Below are 21,159 nucleotides of genomic sequence, written 5' to 3' on the forward strand. Positions count from 1 at the left end.
TGAGTGCCCTATATTAAGTATGAATGAATAAGTATTAAGTTGATTATCATCCAAATCCATTTTTAACAGGTATACAAATAACTAACACTTCAACACAAACATACGCTACAAAATAGAAACACCAGCCATTTTGCTAATTGCCATTTTTCAGTTGTCCAGTAATTAACACTGAGAACTGTAGTTCCCCGCAATCTGTAAATCTAATACGCAAATATAAAAAAATAATAGCCATATCTTGCAGCACATGCTGAGTGGTGGGATTCTGCCTACTTGGCCTCATTTTCCTTTTACTCTCTCATATTGAGTCAGTAAAGCGTTGGCTGAATTACTGCACGCTGCCCATCCCCCATCGCCATCTTCTACATCTATTGCTGCAGAAAGGACCCATGATGGTTCTTCGGCCCTCCCTCCCTCTTCTTGGCCCATCCACCAATCCCAGGCCAGCTTCAACTCAGTCATGCAAAGCGCAGGTGTCACCCACTGCATCCCATACCTCGTGCCACATTATAGCTGTGATAAGTCTTTAAATTGCTCTGAAAAAGACTTTGAGGGCATTTAGACCCTGAATTTATTTAATTACACAATGATGTAAGTATCAGTAAAGAGCCTTAATCAATCTGATCTTATGGAGTTTTTTGGTTCTGGTTCTCTCAGTAAGTTATTTGATATTTAATTATGAAAGCAAAGTCCACTCTTCTTGAGTAAAAACTTCATATACCTCAGTTGTAACTGGTGCAGTATTTTGATAGTGACATGATCCTACCTTGCTTAAATGGAACACATATATAATAATGTGACATGTCATATGTGTTGTGTTCCAGTTTACAGAATTATTATTTACAAACTTATATTTAGCTCACAGCCAATGATGTGAGATTAAGGGGAAAACACAATTTCACATATCTATATTAAAGCATGCCAGGAGTCCAGTATAGTGTGTGATAGCATATACAAATTAAACAATGGCTTCATAATTACTAAAGGATTTTTTTGTTATAACAGAAAGCATGATTAGTTCAAGAAAATGAAAATACAGTAATTGTGCTGTGGTAAAATGACATCTCACTGCTGCAAAATGTGGTCATTTTACGCACCATAACCCAAGAACACAAATTATTACAAATAATGCTGATCCCGATTTTCCACTTGAACGGGCACTTGAACAAGAATACTGTACGACATAGATAAATAAATGCCCAAATCAATTACAAATATCTGCCCTCTATCATTCCAGGCCTGGCCTGGCAACACCACCGATACTTGCATCCGTGGCCCAGGAGGAGAATGAAACTGCGCCTCCATATTTAGGCCTGCATCAGCAACACACACAGAAACTACTGGAGCATCCTCTCTAGAATAAATAAACTCTCTAAATTGGGACTGGCGGTGAAGGCTGCCTTGTCAAGTGGTAACATACATACATGCAAAATGTTGTGGTTCTCTTGGATGCAATGCGGATTGCGGACAATCCTTTGCATAGTGGCCATTAAAGGCAATTTAATGGTCTTGCATATCATCCGCCATGAACATCTAGCAGACCGAAGCTTGGATCAGCCCTTGGGCGTAAAGTGCATTTTACGCAAGAGGCACATCCTTCATCGGGGTGAGGCATATGTCGAAAACACGAACCTCTGTGGATCTATTTTAAATTACAAGTGATCAATAGAATTAGAATTGCTCTTATTAATAGCCAATCAAAACAGAACCTCGTTTTCGTCGGTCAATATCCAGGCAGAACTATGCGGTGATGTGATGCGACTTGTATCCCTTAACTAAACGCTCATAAAGGCTAAAAGGGCGTGCGTTATTTGCCCCCGGGCGTTTGTCCACCGTGTCACAGCAGGATTTCTACAACAGTCATCATCAGCTGGATATGATCACTGAAGCCAAACTGACATTTGGCGCATAGGCGTCGCAAAACCACCCAGCCTCCTGCGGGTTACCTCCATCACTTTCACTGCTGTGCTTCACTACAGCATTTACAACGAGACGTCAACAGCACCACCTTCATCCTCATCCTTCTCAACCACTTGCATCCAGTTACTTACAAACGACCCCAAAAAAATAATTTACGCTCTTAGCGCAATCATTGAGGCTAATTCGGAATAATAAAAGATTCTTACTCTCTCCGACCACCGCCTTTAATCCGATAGGTGCCATGATGGTGCCGAGTGTAGGGTCGAGTGCTTCCTCCCTCTAGTTCTCCTCCTCCGCCTCCTCCTCCTGGTGTTCTCCTCCTCCCATCACTGCGGAGGAGCCTTCACAAGGAAACATCAGAACGTATCCTTCCGCCATGCTCGCATCACCATTAGGGCGTTTGGACTAACTACTGCGTCTTATTTATCTAAATGACACCTTTCATTTGACACGCTTAAATATGTTTTAAATGAATAAATAAGTAAATAAATAAAATAACACATACTTGGATACATATTTGTGAATTATAATTTGGATTTGGACCGGAGACAGTCGAAATAACTACCCAGCCACAAAATTAGGTACCTGCAAAACCTAAAGACATCAAATAGAGCGAAGGGAAAATAGCTTTTTGTGCACAAATAGAACATCATGTCTTACTGACGTCTTTCCCCCTGCACTATAGTGCACTATGCACTATAGAACTACATGTTATCTACTAGTGATGTAAAACTGCGCGATATAGTGGCTTTGCAAAATTCTTACAAGCTTTTTAACATCTAGCACGTCACAGGTAGTAGCTACTAGTTGTGCGCAGATGTCAACTAGTAGCCTATATATAATTTTGCCCATAGTAACATGAACATGATCTGCCCTAGATGTACTATAGAGCGCAGAAACGTCACAGGAAGTTGCGCTATGCGCCCTAGTCTTTCGATTTATATTCGATAAAATTGCCTTACTACTGATGACAGAACTAGAGCGCACTAGTTGTATATCAAATAAATGCATATGACCCTAAAATAATACAGGAACTTTAGCTGGAGTAACGTTTGTAATATACAAGTTTGTCCACTTGGGGGCAGCACGTACCTTTCCGCATTAACAAGGCATCGCCAGGGTATTAGGTGAAGAAAAACTGCCGTGAATCATCTTCCATAGAGAAACAATAGAAAAGCCTTATTTTAATATAATGAGTCTGAATAGACACGATGCCTGTATAAAACACATTGCCAAATGTGCATTTATAGTCATAATGACATCTTAACACCTCATATAGATTGTATTCGTGGCCTCATCTTCAAACAATAGTGTGTACAAAGTATTTATTGATGTTGTGGAGAAACCTAGCAGGTCGTGGCCACACCCAAAGCCAAGGCCGCCTTAACACGTTGGACCAGTGATGACTTCCAGAAGGTGTGTCCCGCCTTCCTGAAGCGGAACCGTGCGTTCACCTCCTCCTTCTCCTCCTCGTCCCCGCCCGCCGCCAGAGTGTTGTCACTTCGCCCAGTGCTCGGAACAAAACCTCACCAGAGACAGCAGCAGCGCCGAAGCCCCGCGACTCTCGAGGAGACTTTCGCCTTCTGGTTTAGGTCGAATTAATTGTGTTACTATTTGGGAATCTCGTCGTCACACTCGACCAGGAATTTAGGCGCTTGCAACCGGTTCGGATTGTGACCGAGTTATTGGAGGTTCTGCTGCAACCATGGGGGACGTGGTTTCCTCTCACCTGGATGAAGGAAAGCGGGAGATGATTGCAGGTATGAGGAGGGAGTGCCTCAACAACACCTAATTTGGCACAAAGCCTAAACGGGAACGACATTTTGTTTGAGTCACAAATTTTCCAGCAAATACGTTGCTCGTGGTTGTAGCTTATAGCCCAGCATGTCAGTACAGTATGTCTTGAAATGTACTCCTTATTCTATGGACTTTTTTAGTCACGTTGATATTTCTGCCGATATTATCTTAGCGCCCAAAACAAATCAACAATAACTGACGATGCGGTATTATGTGACATTACTGCTCCTAGCAAGTGTCACCAGTCGCCACCTTTGTCTGTTTAATATCACGATAAAAGCGTCATATTTTGTGTTCTGCTCAAGCTTAAGAAAGAGTTGCTTTGCCCAACCGGCTGTGGGCCTTCTTCCCAGACATAATAAGTAGGTTTCCCAAAGGGGAGAATGTTTGTATAAATTGGTAGTGGCTGCTATTTGAGTCTCAGATTGCTCCAACTGCCACTGTGGACCGTGTACATTCTGTGGGATTTATTCCAGCCAGGCGTAGAGTCTGAGTGAAACAGAGGAGACGTGTAGAGGCCGGAGTCTTGACTCAGGCTCGGAAAGAGGGAGCTTGGCAGTAGTTTAGGCTATAAACAACTAGGAGAGCGTTTTACGATTGCTCCAAGTCCAAGATCGGACATGAAAGCTTTTAGACGACATGGAAAAAAAGTGATGCTTCTTTGCACTTTTGAGCTGAATGATTCATCAACACTACAAAATATATTATTTTCTTTAATTGGGTCATTTTGCATGCATTTTTTTTAAATTCATGTACTCGGGCATTTTAATAAAACAATTAATGCGACCCCCCACTACTTGGGCTACAGTTCATGAAAAATAGGCCTACAGTACAGTAGTGTTTTGCTTTCTCGCTACAGGACTGTTATTTGCTTTGTATTCATTGTCCAGTGGCAATAAAGTGACCTAGTGAGTAGATTAGCCTGTTTTGACTTTAATTGAATCATTTGTTTTAAAAGCATTTGATGATCAATTAATTCCATGTTGTACAGTGATGGCAAAGGGGTGGGGGTGAGGGTTGGGGTGGCGGGGGAGCAAATTAATATTTAATATAAGGTCAAGTTAATTGTTATTTTTATTTTGCTGATCTTTTTTTTTATTTTAAGTAAGCATATCGTTTTACCAATTTATTGTTATGAAAGTCCAGATTATAAATTACCCATACGTCTGGTATAACTGCATGTCTGATGTTTCTTCTAACAAAGCAATCTGTGTCAAAATCTGCAAAAAAATCGATGAATTATGATTACTTTATTGGCGCCAAACACAGTGCATACAAGTGAATGGAAGAGATTGACAGAGACTCCTGGTTAAAAAAAGATGGCGACCAGATCTGGATGTCCACTAGCCGAAGCTTACTCTTGTGGTATGTCTTATGGGCTTCTTCTACAAATTGTGTCAATGGAATACAGCACTGCCACATGCTGGCAGAGGCAATGTACTTTCTTGACTCTAGCGTGCACAGAAAGACTAAATATGTGTGTCAAATATCACAGTGTTGAATGCCAGCATGTGCAGTACATGTGTGATAAAACATATATTGGCGGTACAAAAGCAAACAAGCAATGATTCTTGTGTGAGGGCTCTTGCCAAAGAGCTGGTGTGGAACTTGGTATTTAAAAAAAATATATATATATATATACTATTTAGGGGTGTGAATTGCCTAGTACCTGGCGATTCGATTCATATCACGATTCATAGGTCACGATTCGATTCGATACCGATTAATCCCAACACAAATCTATAAATTGATTATTGCGATTATTATTTTTTTACTCAAATTTAGAAAATACTAATCAGTAAACTTGTACATGTACACTGTAAGATTTGTATGAAAATGTATTTATTTATCTGAAAATTCAGGCTTATAACTGAGCCACTGCATTTAACAAACATGTTGCAGTCTGTTTCATGTATGGACAACACTGAAATAAAATATTAAGGCTTAATGTTCCATTAATATAACATTCTTCCATGCTTAATGTGTGTATCCTAACCCTAAGTAAGATGTGTTTTTTTTATATTCCCATAAAATTTTTGGGGATGTTTAAAAATCGATTCGGACACATATAGAATCGATTCGAGAATTGCGCGCTGTAATATCGCAATATATTGCCGAATATTTTTTTTCCTAACACCCCTAATACTATTGGTCAGTCCACACATGTGGACAGGGAGGCTGCCTCTCCTGCCCGCGTTGACTGTACATCCCAGGTGGCAAATAGTGTAGAACATACAGTGGTACATGTCACCCATATTGTATAAAAACAACCTGCTTTTGGTACAAGAAACAGTAGCTGGTAGTGCATGCTTTTGACAATAGTCAGTAGATTGTTCATCTGAGTAGCTACTGTCCAGTGGAAAAGATGTCCCATCCTGAAAATGGATACACAAGATTATCGGGCTGTGCCTTTGGACAAAGTGACAACAAGAAAGGGAATTCAGTCAGTTGGGTTTGCACACATCCATTTTCACTTTCTCATATTTAATGTATTGAATGTAAACGTCTGCTACTCTGCTCTAGCCATTGGAGCACAGCCACTGGGCTCTCAAAAACAGTGATGCACATAATTGTATGCAGCCTAATGGATTGAGCAGGTTATGTATTTATGGCTGCGTAAATCTAATTTGCAGTCCATAACTTGACGTTATCCACACCTACTGTTTTAAGGTGGCCTATAAAAATCACAGCAATCATCAGCCTCTTTGATTGACACTGACCTCGGAAACAAAAGGTGAGGTTATGTTAATCTCATCCCAGACTTTCAAATGTCTTTTCTTGGCTTTCATGCCACTATCTACTGTGAATACATCTGGCTCATGTGACCTCTCGTGGCACATTTGTTGTTGTTGATGACAAAACGCTGTTGTCTTGACTGAAAGTTGATCTATGTAGTCAAGCTGCAAGATGGAACTGCTGGTCTCAATTAGATCATCTCATTGAACCGTGGCCTTGTCTTTACAATTAGCTGCTTTAGCTTTTCGACATCCGCGTTTCACAGCATTGACAAGTTAATATTTTGTCCAGCATGTGGAAAGATGGAAAAACATGCGTGTTTTCTTTCTTGTTTCGGCTTTACCATCAATCACCCAGCAGGTTTTATTCTAGTTTAGACAGTGCCATATTTAATATTGCTGTCATTGGGCCTTTTCTGAAAATTAGCCTTAATGTTTGGGAGCACTTGACAGCCCGCAAACTTTTGCTTACTTAAAACTGTGAATAAATTTATAAATTAGTGTGAATAACAGAATAATTTAAATTAAAATGAAGAATCCAAGGATGGAGAAGAGAAAACAGCTGTTCTGTCCTCATGTAACCTTCTGCAATTTGACTCATACAACCACCATCACCACCACCCGCTTTACGCTTGGCTTTATTTTTGTGGCGCTTTCCCGACTATGATGTGTACACCGACTCCAAAGGGAACATTCTGTGTGGTCACAATGTAAATGGTAATCATTTTGTGAGTATGAGTGTCTGTGTCCCTGCTTGTAAGGGAGTAGGATTTCTTCATTCTTGCTGTCGAATCACATTCTCACAGGATGATCCTCCCATTACCCCACATAACAGTTGCAACACACTCGCTGTTAGTTTTAGAAAAGGTGTATAACATTGTGATCAGAACTTTCAAATTTGATCCAGACTAGAGCACCAAGGTTACATGCAATGTTACAACAAGGAAATGTGCTTGGTTCATGCTCATGAATATACAAATGTGAATAATTAGCACGCAAACAAGTGGATTATGGTAGACTGTGTGTTGATTAAGACAAAAATGGTTGAGTTGAGCTCCCCTTGCATAACTTCATTATAGTTGTGACTTGTCAGAGCAGATTAATCATAACAACAGGGTCAGAGTTAGTTGTGGGTCAGTTACAGTTTATCGTTTCAATGGCAGCCATCCAACTCTTATTAGTAAGAGCTGGTAGTTGTTCCTCAAATATGTGTATGGACACAGTCAGACAATGAAGCTACATCAAGGTTTTTTTTATTTTTTATTATTAATTATACTATACCCAATAACACAGTTGAAAACTTTTCCAAACAGATATTCAAACCACAGTAAAATAAAAATTGAAAGATGCCATGTCTTCTAGATTGTGTATATTTAAATGTTATGTAGTTCAGACTTTTAGGCTAGATTGTCGTGCTCTTAGTACTGTTGGTTTCCTTCTGCAAGAATTGCTGTTAGTTGTGATTTACAGTGAGAACATCATGATCACCTCAAAAGAAAGCTGATAGTGTCGTTTATTCAGTCTCCTCCCTAGTGCCATGTGTGATTACTCTAATTGATATCTTTCTCAGTTTTTCCGAATAGCTGAAACATATTCTTGGCTACAATCATGGGTATTGCTGTAGTCCTACCATATGAAAGTTTTAAAGTTATTCTTATACAGTTTGATATCTATGAATGATAAAAATTATGAATGGATTTAGTACTTCGCCCATCTGTGTCCTAGCAGGTGTCCATATAACATTCTGCGTGTATTGTGTCATTTTTGGGACAACTGACCTGGAACAAAACGTCATCAATTCAGTTCGATAGGTCCACTAATGAAGTAAATGTCTTTGCTGTGCTTCTTCTTACACAAATCAAACACTTTCTGAGTAAATAGAGGGATTACTGTAATATGAACTACATAAAATGAATTATTCCTTTTAGCAGCATGGTGCCTTTGGTTTTAAGACATGTTATTGGTTCCCTAAACTGGAATGTTTTGCTTGCTTTGGCACAAAAAGACATCCACTGGAAAATACAGAGTTTAAGCATTTTTGGACTGGACGACGACGACTGGTGACGGCACACATACCCTGGTGGATTCTGCTCTCAAATTCTTTCCGGATATACATATCCATTTAAAAAAACATTCTCTTAAAAGGATAAGGCAGCATAACAAGTATACCAGCACATTGTTTTTATCTCGCTAGTATCTAACAAAATGCTCCCAAACTGGCCTGCTTGAACTAGAATAAAAATAACCTTCCGTCAGAGCTATTTGTGTATTTCTCAAACTGTCTTCCATTCTTCTTTGTCTGTGAAGATCTCCACTGTACTATACATAGAGTATATGGTGCTTTTATTAAGTTCTGGTGTCGCTGTTGTCTCCTCCACATTCTTCTCACATCAGTGCTGCCTTGTCAGCGCTTTCCTTCCTGCTCTCCAACTTCAGGTCACCTCCCTTCTTCCTGTTGTTCCTTCCATAAACGTATCACAGTCAATACTGTCTGCTGACTGGGCCGAACACATTGATTCTTTTTTTCCAACGCTTCCACGTGGGAAAGACACACATCCCTCCAGTTAGTTTTTTGGATGGACTGTTGAGGAAAAAGACTTGAAGCCAGCAGAACTGGGTCAAGAATGGAAACTGTGATGGGGCTTGATTGATCAGTAGAAGGAGGCCTGCTTTGTCTCCAAATCAGTGCTGCAACTGACAATGACTATTAGTATTTGGAAGATGCCCTAGAATTCCAAGTATGAGTTGTGGTCTGTTACACTGAAGCTGCACATTGAAATTTATCCATGTTTTTATCTTGTTGTTTGGGGTTTTACTGTCGAAAGTTAGCAATTAATCAAATGTCCCCTGTTGGTCGGCTTTGTGCCAAATCATTATCAGCTGCTGTAACATTGCAACGATAGTTATCGTGCAGTCCACATGGTAGCTCAGGTAAGCTTTACAATCTGCAACTCATGCTCTAGACCAGGGGTGGCCAAGTTCGGTCCCCGAGAGCCACTATCCGGCCTGTTTTCCATGTCTCCCTCCTTCAGCGCAGCTGAATCTAACGATCACCTCATCAGCAAGCTTTGCAGAAACCTGATAACAATCCTGATCATGAATCAGGTGTGTTAGTGGAGAGAAACATAAAAAACAGGCTGGATAGTGGCTCTCGGGAACCGAACTTGGCCACCCCTGCACTAGACAGTCAATAATGATGCTGAGGAAGACATTTCATTAATCTACGTACAATATTTATCTACAGGCTGGCATAGTTTTACAGTAAATCTTGACTTTTAATGAAGCTAGATAGTGCTGCTTCTAACAATTATTTTATTAATTGATTGATTTGTCAGGGGTGACTGTTTAAAGGCACAGAGGTGGTAAAATGGTTGTTTTTATTTAATATCTTTTTTATCGTTTAATACGTATTAGGGAATTGATTGTAAATGTATTGTGAATATTCCTGTCACAATAGTTAGTGCTGTTTTGCAGTAACTTCTTTATTGTCTGTTTGTCAGACTCTAATTTGACTTTGAAACAGTCTAGTTTGCATCACTTGATTTGTTTCATTAGCCAATGGTGAAATTGTGATGAAGCCTAACAAAGTGGTCACACAAATTAGGAATAATTAAATCAGAGAAATTATATTTACATTGCTAAATCTGTTAATCAGCTAAAATAAATTTTATCTGTGAAGTTGTTGAATTAATAGCAAGTCATCTGTTGTACCCTAAGACTTAACAACCAATCACAACCCTTCATTTGAAATTTGAAAGGAAACATCAATAGAGAACATGCAAATTCCACACAGACATGTTCTTCCATGTACGTATATTTCTATTACATTGAAAATTTGAAGAAAAAAAATGTGCACATTAGTAAGAGAGAGTACTGTTGTGGTTAATGTTTTCTGTATATGTATGGTTGATTCACCACCAGCTCTTTATAGATTATTAAGATCTGATTAAAAGAAAGTTTAAGTGGTAAAATCAGATTTCATAATGAATGTGTCTCTCTCTGTCTCGTCCTGCAGTGAAGACCGGAGCTGTGATGAGACAGTTCAGTGACGTGTATAAGCAACAGTACGCCGTCGCTCTCTTCAACAGCATCCGCTACGAGATAGAAGGAGGTGGTGGGCCACAATCACAGTTGCTACACAGAAAGGCAAGTTCATAAAAAGTTTTTCTGTCATCCAAGCCGACTGATTGCAGTCCCCCCCCCCCCCCCCAACACATTTGTTGTCATAACCACAAAGAAACCCTCTAGCAACCAGGCTAATTAAAGGCTATGTAGTTAAACAGCATTCCCCCATGTTCCAACACTATACAGACAATTAACTCTTAAATTATCTGTTATTATGTACGATTTTCTGTACGATGCTTAATGCTTTCTAGCATATAGAAATAGTAATAGTATGCAAACACAAAGAAAATTGCATTATCGCTAGTGAATTAAGCTCATGTTGCTTTTTACTTGAACTGCTTGACTATAAGGGATGATCATGATTATAGATATGTGTGAATTTTATTTAATTAAACACTGACTGGATGGTATGATAAAAAAGAAATAACGCGCACATGCACGGCCACCCCCCACTGAGGTCTTGTAACCCTGGCCACCCAAATGAAAAAGTTCTAGTTACCATTGTGTTTTGATAATGAAGATGAGCAACTATGAACCAGTTGCCAAGTGATTTGTCAACAAAGGCTGTGTCAGAACAATGTGGCAGAACTCCATGAATGAGGTCATTATTTGAGTTCTGTGGATCTGTCAGTCATATCTACAGTGCCACAAAAGATTTTCGCTTCAGATGTAATTGGCCTTATACTAAACTAAACTTTGGTCTAGCAGGACCACTGAATTTCTCAGAAAGTAGGTAAAAGATGTTTTGTGGCAAATCAGTAATGTTTTTTTTTCTTTTAGAACTCTTCCTTTTTGCCCAGTGTTGTTTTTACAGTTGAATCGTGAGGCCAGTGAAGCCTGCAGTTCCTTTGCTATTTACTTTTTCACATTGGGTGAGCTAGGATTGCATTAAAACAAAATTCTTTAATAAATTAATAAATAATTTTAATCTGTTAAAAACTACAGAAACCAGGAAGGTGGGAGATAGATACAACTTTTTCATGGCACTGTAAAATGGTGAGGTCTCATCTATACAGCTCTGTATATCTTTAATCATGATTTTGGTGTCTGTCGGTATACTTTTCAAGTAGAAAGTGGAGCACATTTCACAAATGATCAGAATAGTTTTAATTCTGTAGTGGTGTTTAATCTTGACTCATAATGTGAAGGACAGCTGCCTGTCCCTGTGACATAACCCACATGTACAGCATTAAATAATCTGCAGTATGTTGAGAACATCAAGTATTTTATGTGTGTAGCTTATGTATGTGTCTTCTTGTACAACTCATTAGTCACCATCATGCAAAAAGGGTTTGTGGTACACACTGCTGTATATTGGAAATGACTAGACCAACAATACACAGTAGGTTGATTAAAAATGTGAAAAGAAGTGAAAAAAGTAGTAAGAAGATTATGTTGCATAGAAATTTGCTTTGACTATCATTCATACCAAACCCCGCCTCTTCAAGAAGCCTGCTACAGGTTGAATTGATAAAGGGACAAATATCAATTTCACTGAATCTCCAAGACTATGGCATAAAAGTTTTTGAATAAAATACTGCTTGTATTACAAATTTGAATGTATTTTTTTGTTTTTAGGATCCTTTGGCTGGCCGTTTAATCTTTTCAGGAAATCTGTTCCAGTACCTCGAGGAGAATCGCAAGTGGAGAAATCGCTTTGTATCAGTGCCGAACAACTACAACATCAACCTTTACGAGAGCAAAACAGTGGGTTCACTTTACTTGCGACATCACTTAATTATAAACTTCATTTTGGTGATTACATTTTTCTCTCTCCATTTTTCCCCCCTCCATTTAAAATTTAACAGGCACATGAGCGGAGTTTGCATCCCAAAGTAGCCATCAACTGTGCCGGCTACAAGGCCCTGACCTCCATTGAAGATTACATTGAACTGCTTAATACCAGCCTTCCAGGTAGTAGACTGACGACACCTGTACAAAATTTCAGCGCTGCTACCATGCAGTCCATCTCTCTCCTGCTTTGAATGAATCATGCGCGTCTGGCACTACATATATAGCATTGCCACTGTGCATACAATGGGCCAATTGCAAACTTGAATGAAAGCCAATAAAAGACCTGTATATGTTTTTTTGTTTTTTTCATCATTGAACTAGAGCTCCGAGCAGCAAAAAAGGCCCTTGCAATCCTTGGGTTGCTTACTTGCACTTTGAGGTACTGACACATAGGACAAGAACCCTCCAACCCTCTAAAATAGAAATGTATTAGCCAGGCCTTGTGTGTGCAAAGTTTCATGAGTGTTCACCTAGCTTTAGACACTAATAAAGCGCTCACTTTTTTTTGCAAACAGCACATCTCCATGGTAACGGCGTGTAATGAAATTAAAAGCCTTCAATAACTTTTCATCTTAAACGTCTTTTGATGAAACACCCAAAGTTAGAAGACTATCGGCTAAATTCTGTGGGAAGAGTTTATTAAAATTTGACCTCTGTAAAAGGCCAAAAATGGTGCCCAATAAAATAAAACAAAAAAAGTCAAAATGGCAGACTTCCTGTTAAGGTTTAGCAACATGCCTCCAAAAGACTTTTTTGCGGGTCTTGGCCCGTTGCATATTATATACATCCCAAATTTCGTAAGTATAAGTAAAATTTTGGAGCAGCGGTGCTTTGTTAAAATGTACAAGAAAGCCATTTTTGAGAAACTGCACAGTAACCCTCAAATATAGTTGTCAGGATTGATATGTGTACAAAGTTCATGAGTTTTCACCTTGGTTTAGACCCTCAACTCAGCATCGTTTTTCCTCTGCAAACGGCGCATCGCCATGGCAACAGCGTCAAACATAACACGATCGGGTTCCATTAAACTTCTGTAGGAGGCTTTTACAGAGCCATTTTTTTGTACTCATGTACAAAAACTTAAATAATGCAAAATTTTCTGCCATGTGCAGTTTGGTGAATTTTCATTCATGATGAGCATCTCAAAGATGTGATACTTTGCGGAGAAAAATAATAACAATTCCTACAAAAACAATAGGGATCTCGCTGCGGTCGCTGCTCGGGCTCTAATTAACATGTCATTTTAATTTCAGAATGTGCTTACTGTCATTGCAGTTTGCAGTGGCGCAAGAACTGCACACTGTCACTAAGTTGTACAGGACAGTGCTATTTGCCATTTTCTAAATCATTTTGTCCTGTACCTCCTTTTAGATGTCAAAGCCAAATTGGGCAACAGTCCTTTTATCAAGTGTGCAACTCAGTTCCCCCTCATCCTGTGGCACCCATACGCTCGTCATCATTACTTCTGTGTTATGACTGAGAAGGAGCAGCAGAAATGGCATGCTGTCTTGCAAGACTGTGTCCGGCATTGTAACAATGGTAAGTAAACACAGGAAAAACTCATTTGAACAGTTCAAATATGCACATGAAATTATTAGCACTGCAATATTTGCTCAGTGGACAGGCTTACCGGGGAAATTAGGAGGCTTAATTTATATATTTCATTTGGCTTTGTTATACAGTCAGATCTATAAATAATGGGACATCATCACAATGAAGACTACCACAGTGGCTTTGAAATATAATGAACATGTCGTGCTTTAACTACAGACTTTCAGCTTTCATTTAAATATTTTACTTACTAAATCAAGTGTAGAAATTACAACACTTTGTATATATGGCTCCCATTTTTTAAAGCTACAAAAGTAATAGAACAACTAGCTCCTCAACTGTTCCATGTACAAATAGCAGATACAAGTTATACAGTTCATGTGTGCTATTTGCTTTTGAAATCTTATGCTCTCAACTCTTGTTTGAGAGGATTCAAACAGATGTCACTATCAGTGAAGTAATCCATCATTGGGTAAGAAGTTAAAACAAACCCATTAAGTTTGGCAGAATGAACTGTGTGGAATATCCTTAAAAAGAAAGTGTTCCCAGTACCTGGGAATCAATACCAATTTAGGAGCCGTGCCAGTTATTGGTCAGTAGTGGTGTTGATCTGTATGCGGTGTAGGTGTTAAAGAGCAATATGAATATGCTAGCATAGTAGCATTGTGGCAGGTTATACTAATAACGTAACAACAAATTGCAGAGATAATGGAATTTACCTCACTCAAACCATCTTTTTGTCAAAGTGCTTTTACTGTCAACTTTTTTTCCCCGTTAATGACTACAGGAGAATTTGTCTTTCTAACAAATTTGGTTGTTTACCCTTTGGGGGTTTAAAATGAGCAAATTAGGAAGTTTTCTTGTTACCCAAGGGGATTGTCAACATGATCCATACGTACAATACAATCACTTGTTCATCATCATTGGCTATAAACTCACAGTTATGGAATTTGTGCGCAACTTAAGTGAAAATCATTCAAACTGAAAAATGAGCGTGAAACTTATGCTGGCTAAATATCTGACAACGCACTCACGCCCAACTGTGACATTACACGTGAGCTGAGGTACACCGTAGAAAGAATGTCTTTGATCTGCTGCCGTATCATGTGCTTGTGTCACAATTGTGGGAACAAAATGTTGTCAGAAACATTTTGTGTGGATCATGGGAGCTTTGAATCTATAGAACTGACACTGGTCAATGTTCACATTATTTCTGTGATGCGTGTAGGTCAAAGAATGAAAAAAAGAGGCTGATGTTGCTCCAACTTTGTCCACTAACAGAATTAGGAAAAAAATGTTAGGAGATGTCTCAACTTAACCATGTTACAAGCAGTCTTTGTGCTGTTGTTCTTGAATTGAATAAAGTGGTTTACAATCAGTTAGAGGCGCATACTTGGCTAAAAAGGAATCTCAAACTGGCTGTCACACATGTTGTTGTAAAGGAAAGTTCAATGGAGGGGTTTAGGCTCAAAGCCATAACTTCTATGGCAATGCCCAATGGTGGGGGAAAAAAGGAAAAAGAGCGCACAATGGGGTAGTCTTTTTTTTTTTTTTTTTTTTTTTTAATAATGTGATGTCATGAATCATCAACTGGACATCAGCAGTGATGAGATGTGGGTCAACTTAAGTTCAGAATACTTGATGCCATGTAGCATTTCATTAGTTACAAATACAATACATCGTGGTAGTTTAAAGTCTGCACAAATGAATTATTGAATTACAGTAATTTCTGGACTATAAGACGCTACTTTTTTCACTTGCATTCGACCCTGCAGCTAATACAAAGGTGTGGCTTATCCATCAGATCACAATGGGGCGCACTACAAAGGAAGCGCAAGTGCATCAGGCAGAGCAAAACAAACCAAGTGAGCCCAAATACTAGAGGTGGGGGAAATTTCCGATTCTTAGATGCATCGCGATTCAGACATGGACGAGTCTGGATCAAGCCACAAACGTCCACATTCCGATTAATAAATTCTGTTAATAAAAGTATACAGAAGGTTAAAAATATTGCGGGACTCAGAAGCGCTGTATCGTCATCTCTCAGAACTTTGGGAAGCACACACGTCACACGCCGCACGCAGACGAAAACAAACATGAATGATGCCAACCTCGCCGCGAGATCCAAAAAGCTGCTTTTAATTTAAAAGCACGTTCACGTGACGGCAACAAGATCAGTCCACATTCACTGTGATGGCAGAGAAAAAAACCTTATCGATCATGTAAGTAGCATGTATGGGAGCATTTTGTGTGACTAGTCTGTGACGTGTCAAGAAAGCTACAAACATTCTATAAAGTATTATGCCGCCTGAACAAAGGCTAAGTTCAAAATAAACCTTAAAAAAGAATATGTTGATGCTATGTAATAGCCTTGGTACGCTTTTATTTTGAAGTTGGCCTGCACGGTGGCGTGACCGGCTGACGGCAAGCTTGACTTGCCTTCTACACATTTTGGCTTGCTTTATTGTTAATTTTTCATTGCCATTACATGCCAGCATCAACACGTCAATTTTTCATTGCCATTACATGCCAGCATCAACACGTCGACTTCCTGAAATCATATCAATTGCTAATTTAGGGCGCTAAGAAAGACCTAGTTTATTACGCCGTCATTGTGTGATTGGTCTCCGATGTTAGCGGCTAGCTGCTAGCAGTGAGTGCACATCTGTCTGCTTTTAAAGTACCGGTAGTCCGACAACTGTGACTTTATCTTTCTTTGCCTCTTTTTCAATGATGTGAACATAGGATAGTTTGTCATTCACTCTCCATGTATAAGGAGTATGTGCCTTAAATTGCAGTTTGATGTATTTTTCTTTCTTTTAAAAAAAAGCAAACAAAGAAAGAAAAGATAATTAGAATCATTTTCATCCTCATTTTCTTTATAAAACATTTTTCCTTTAAATAAAGAAAAACATTCATCTTAAAATGTCAAATATGGCTTGTGTTCCTATATTCTAAATGGACATATTTGACCATTTGAATTGAATCTTGTTATTTATTGGGAACAAGTGTTTTATAAATTAAAAGGAAGACAAAGTTCGATTTATCATTTTTTTGCTGATCCCAAAAATGATCTGATACGTGATTCAAATCTGTGATCTGACCAAACCATGAGGCTATTTTTTATCCATTACACCAAGTGATCAATACTTTGTGAGATGAATAGAAATGAGTAGTGTAAAAAAAAAAAGCATCAATATACATAAATAAAAAAATGTATCAATAATTGTTTTATAATCGAATCGTAGGCCCTGAATCGTAATTGTAATCGAATCGTGAGGTGTCCAAAGATTCCCACCCTTACCAAATACAATAGGAGAGACAGAACGAGAGCGAGACAATTTGCGCCCTCATTATGGAAAAGAAAGTAGCGGGAACCCGGTGCGGTAACATTAAAACACCTGCGGCTTATAGTCGGGTGCGGCATATATGTGTAACAAGGTGGGGGTGACAATAAGTGGTACTTTAACTCGAGTATTCCCCAAATTTAGCTACCGCGGCTTATAGTCAGGTGCGCCTTATAGTCCAGAAATTACTGTAACTATAATCATGGTCGGGTGCGCCTTATAGTCCAGAAATTACTGTAACTATAGTTATAGTCAGGTGCGCCTTATAGTCCAGAAATTACTGTAACTATATCTATTACCAATCTGATATTTAAATCTTAGACTGAAGAAAATAAACATTCTTAAAAAATAATTATCATCTCTTAAATAATTGTTAGATGAAAGAAAAATATTTTGACTTTTTTTTTGTTGCAGTTTCCTTTGGGGGAGTTTTCCTGTCACTCCGATGTTAACAAATTACGATCTTGGATCTGTAGTAGTAATGCAGTAGACCCCCACTATTCACGGGGATAGGGCCCATGAATAGTGAAAATCTGCATATAACTGTCAGTCATTGGAAAAAAGAAATCAAATAATTGGGAGGGGAAAACAATCTGCTAATATGCGAAGCCGCGGGTGCCGAACTGTGACTATGTCGGGGTCCATTCATTGCAATTTGTTTTGTTCTGTCACTTATGCGCTTCCTTTATAGTGCGGTCTTGTGAGCTGATGGATAAGCCGCACCTTTGTATTAACCACAGGGTCGAATGCAAGTGAAAAAAGTAGCCTGCTTGTAGTCCTGAAATTACTGTAATTATCAACCAACAATTGACAAACGTTAAAAATAATCAAACGTGAATGAATAGAGTCTTTATTCCTCCATTGAAGACCAATTGTTTAATAATTCACCTTGCAATAGAACTGTAAGTAGACTGAAACAATGAATCCATTGTTAATAGACAAAGAGGTCAAATACTTCAAGTCTCAGGTAATGGACATACCATAAATATTTTTAATATGATATTTTGAAACGGAGTACAGCATACATAACAGCTTTGCAACTGAATGAACTATTTGAAATGAGCTGCGTCACCAGTGATGATGTGGTTGAGAGATATTGCTTTTACAATTCAAACTTGTTCATTTGTTTGTTCATTGTTAATTCATTGAAGTTGGCATAGTTATGCAAAAATGACACATTTGATTCCATGAAACATGGTGGTTTCAGATGTGCCCAAAAAGAACCCGTTAAATTAGGCTACAAATCTATTGGCTTTGGGAATCTATTTTGTATTTGATATATGGACTAGATAGGTGACAGCCTCTTGCAAACCTTTACAAGTTTCAGTAGACAAATAATGCATAAAGGGCCAACAGAACATGGTGGATAACTATTTTGTTCTAAGTGACATTCTAGTTTGGTTACTGTCAAATTCTAAATCCATATGTAACCATATCATTGTATTTGTGTTTGGATATAGTTTTAAAACATACAGTTACATTTTTAGCATTGAGTTGCACATTAGAACCTCCCTTTTTTATGAAGGCAGGTCTTTGACTAGATCAGTGTGTTGACAAGTTGGAAATAAGTGACAAGCCCAAGGATGCATAAACATTCTGTGACTACATTTTTGTCATGCTGTCATTCCTGTACGCACTTCTTAGCAAGTCACCTTTCAGTGTGTTGAGGAATCCTCCATGCAAACTTGTCTTCTTGCGTGGTGTTGACAGCACATTACACAGGCTGACTGAAAAGTTTATTTTGTCATACAACACAACCACTCACTATCCTGCCATAGTTTAACAAATGATAATGATGATCTGCCAGATCATTGTTAACACCAAGAGCTGTGTCACTGCCCTTATAATGTTGAAACGTATGGGCTATATTATTTTAGCTGTCAATGGAATATGTGATTAGAAGATTTTTTTTTTTGGAAAACTACCACACGTACTTTTACACTTCCCCCGTATTTCGGTTCCTCTTCACAGGAGAAAAGTACCAAAATGTGAATCGCATCAAAATCAAATATCAGTAAGGTTTGGTGTACTCTAGAGCTCAGAATTGCCCTCTAAATTCATATTTGATATTTGTGTTCAGTTAACAAATAAATCCTGAATGGAATCGAATGGTTATTCCTTGTACTTTTCTGAAATCAAGACATTTGTCATTGTCCAACAAATGAAAAATCCAATTTGATCAAAATGGTAAATGGAGTGCACTTACATAGCACCTCAAAAATAAGCTTTAAAACCATATGTATATCATATTTTACTCTGCACTCCAATGCTACATGTTCAAAGTGCCTTTCAGAGTACCTTAGTATTAAACTGAGAAACATGACATCTGCAAATACAAAATATATCTTAACATTGACGTCTGTAACAATGAAATGTTGTATGTTTGCACCGTTGTAACCTGAGGAACCCCTGTCAATTTTTACTATCTTTCAGCAACCCACTCAAAATGGCTCTGCGACCCTCCAGTTGAGAATCACTGCTCTATAGCATACTGTACTGCAAAATACTTTTTTCCCCCTGCAGATAATTTAATTAATGATGGAATGGGTACACACCAATGACAATCTAGCAATAAAGTTTTAATTCAGAAGAATCCAAACACAGTTTACCGACATTCTGAAAATGTTTGTGTGAAGACACACCTTAATACCGGCTTCCTATGCTGTTCAACGCTCAAAGGTTTATAGTTGCTAATATATAACTTATTTGGAAAGATCTTCATGTGTGCCAATAGCTTACAGTGGTGAACTTTTTGCTTCAAATGATGCAAGAAATAGTGGCTAATTTTGTTGATTCCCGCCCCCAAACTATCAATATTTGCATATATACTTGCTCTTATATAATCTCAAGTGCTCAAACATGAATTATCTGGTAAAACACATTTGTTTTTCAAATTGTATTCAAATTAGACTATTTCAGAATAGCACAATTTGGCTAGGGTCGGAATAACTTGTTTGTTTGAAAGCATCCCAAGTAAGCATGTGAAATTTTTCTTACACCCGTAGATGCATTCCTATGCCCGAACCAGAACTAAGTTGTAAATGAATTAGAAGAACAAGCAGTGCATACATTTTGGTCATAAAACAAAACCAGCCCCTGCTTGTATCCAGTCTTGTTCAACCTTTCACTTCTCAACACAACCTGTTTGGGCTTGCTCAGTTCGTCCCTGTTGTACATTCCATCTGTGAGGCTAGGCTTTAAGAACATGTCATAAGGAACTGGAACTGTGTTGGTGTTTCACTATGGCTATGGCATGCAGAGGTTAATTGCATCTGCGTGAATTGATGACATTCATGCCTTTGGCCTGTGTTAACACGCCCAGTCTCACCTCTGTCATGTTGGCATTTTGAGGAAAAACAGAACAGACTTTTCCTGGGGGTCATAAAATGACTTTGTGAACATGACCCCTGCCCTCTATGCAGGTCATTAAATGTACTAAAAACATTGGCCTGTATACATTCATACATGCACAGTACAAAAAACACTTTTTTTTTAGAAGTAGCCTACGATAGGGAGGACTCAAATGCAAACCTTGTCAAAATGTTGAATCAGTCTGAACAAGTCATGTATTGTACATTTGAAACCCTTCTATTCTGGGACATGATCTGCAGTTATACAGTACTACATTGCAATCCATTAATTAGTCTGCAATTCACTTCTTCTGAAGATGTTTGTTTTGCTCTTTTTATGCTCATTTGTTCTTCAAGGCAAGTTCAGGTCTTACCAGTCAAACTTTGTTGTGATATAAAGTAAATTATATATTTTGTAATGCATATGAGGCAAATGTATATAGATCAGGGGGTAACAAACCCATTTTGGCTCAGAGGCCACTTTCATCCAAATATGATTTCCGGTGGGCCGGACCATTATGTCCATAGCCAAATAACATAAGG

The 21,159-nt window shown here is 38.5% G+C and overlaps 2 protein-coding genes across 3 annotated transcripts in view; one reads left to right on the forward strand and one right to left on the reverse strand.

Moving 5' to 3' along the window:
• Nucleotides 1-2,272, reverse strand: part of stxbp1a (syntaxin binding protein 1a) — a 29,972-nt gene extending 27,700 nt beyond the window's left edge. For both annotated transcript variants that reach the window (XM_077586299.1, XM_077586298.1), the window contains exon 1: nucleotides 2,124-2,272. In XM_077586299.1, coding sequence (XP_077442425.1) covers nucleotides 2,124-2,160 — 37 coding nt within the window. In that variant the 5' untranslated portion in view covers nucleotides 2,161-2,272. The remainder of the gene's footprint in view (nucleotides 1-2,123) is intronic.
• A 976-nt stretch (nucleotides 2,273-3,248) lies between these two features.
• Nucleotides 3,249-21,159, forward strand: part of niban2a (niban apoptosis regulator 2a) — a 37,289-nt gene continuing 19,378 nt past the window's right edge. The window contains exons 1-5 of the mRNA XM_077542655.1: nucleotides 3,249-3,677; nucleotides 10,465-10,595; nucleotides 12,153-12,281; nucleotides 12,383-12,488; nucleotides 13,740-13,907. Of these exons, the coding sequence (XP_077398781.1) occupies nucleotides 3,623-3,677; nucleotides 10,465-10,595; nucleotides 12,153-12,281; nucleotides 12,383-12,488; nucleotides 13,740-13,907 (589 nt within the window). The 5' untranslated portion in view covers nucleotides 3,249-3,622. The remainder of the gene's footprint in view (nucleotides 3,678-10,464; nucleotides 10,596-12,152; nucleotides 12,282-12,382; nucleotides 12,489-13,739; nucleotides 13,908-21,159) is intronic.

This window comes from Vanacampus margaritifer, chromosome 14, assembly GCF_051991255.1.
Source record: "Vanacampus margaritifer isolate UIUO_Vmar chromosome 14, RoL_Vmar_1.0, whole genome shotgun sequence".
NCBI classification, from domain to species: domain Eukaryota; kingdom Metazoa; phylum Chordata; class Actinopteri; order Syngnathiformes; family Syngnathidae; genus Vanacampus; species Vanacampus margaritifer.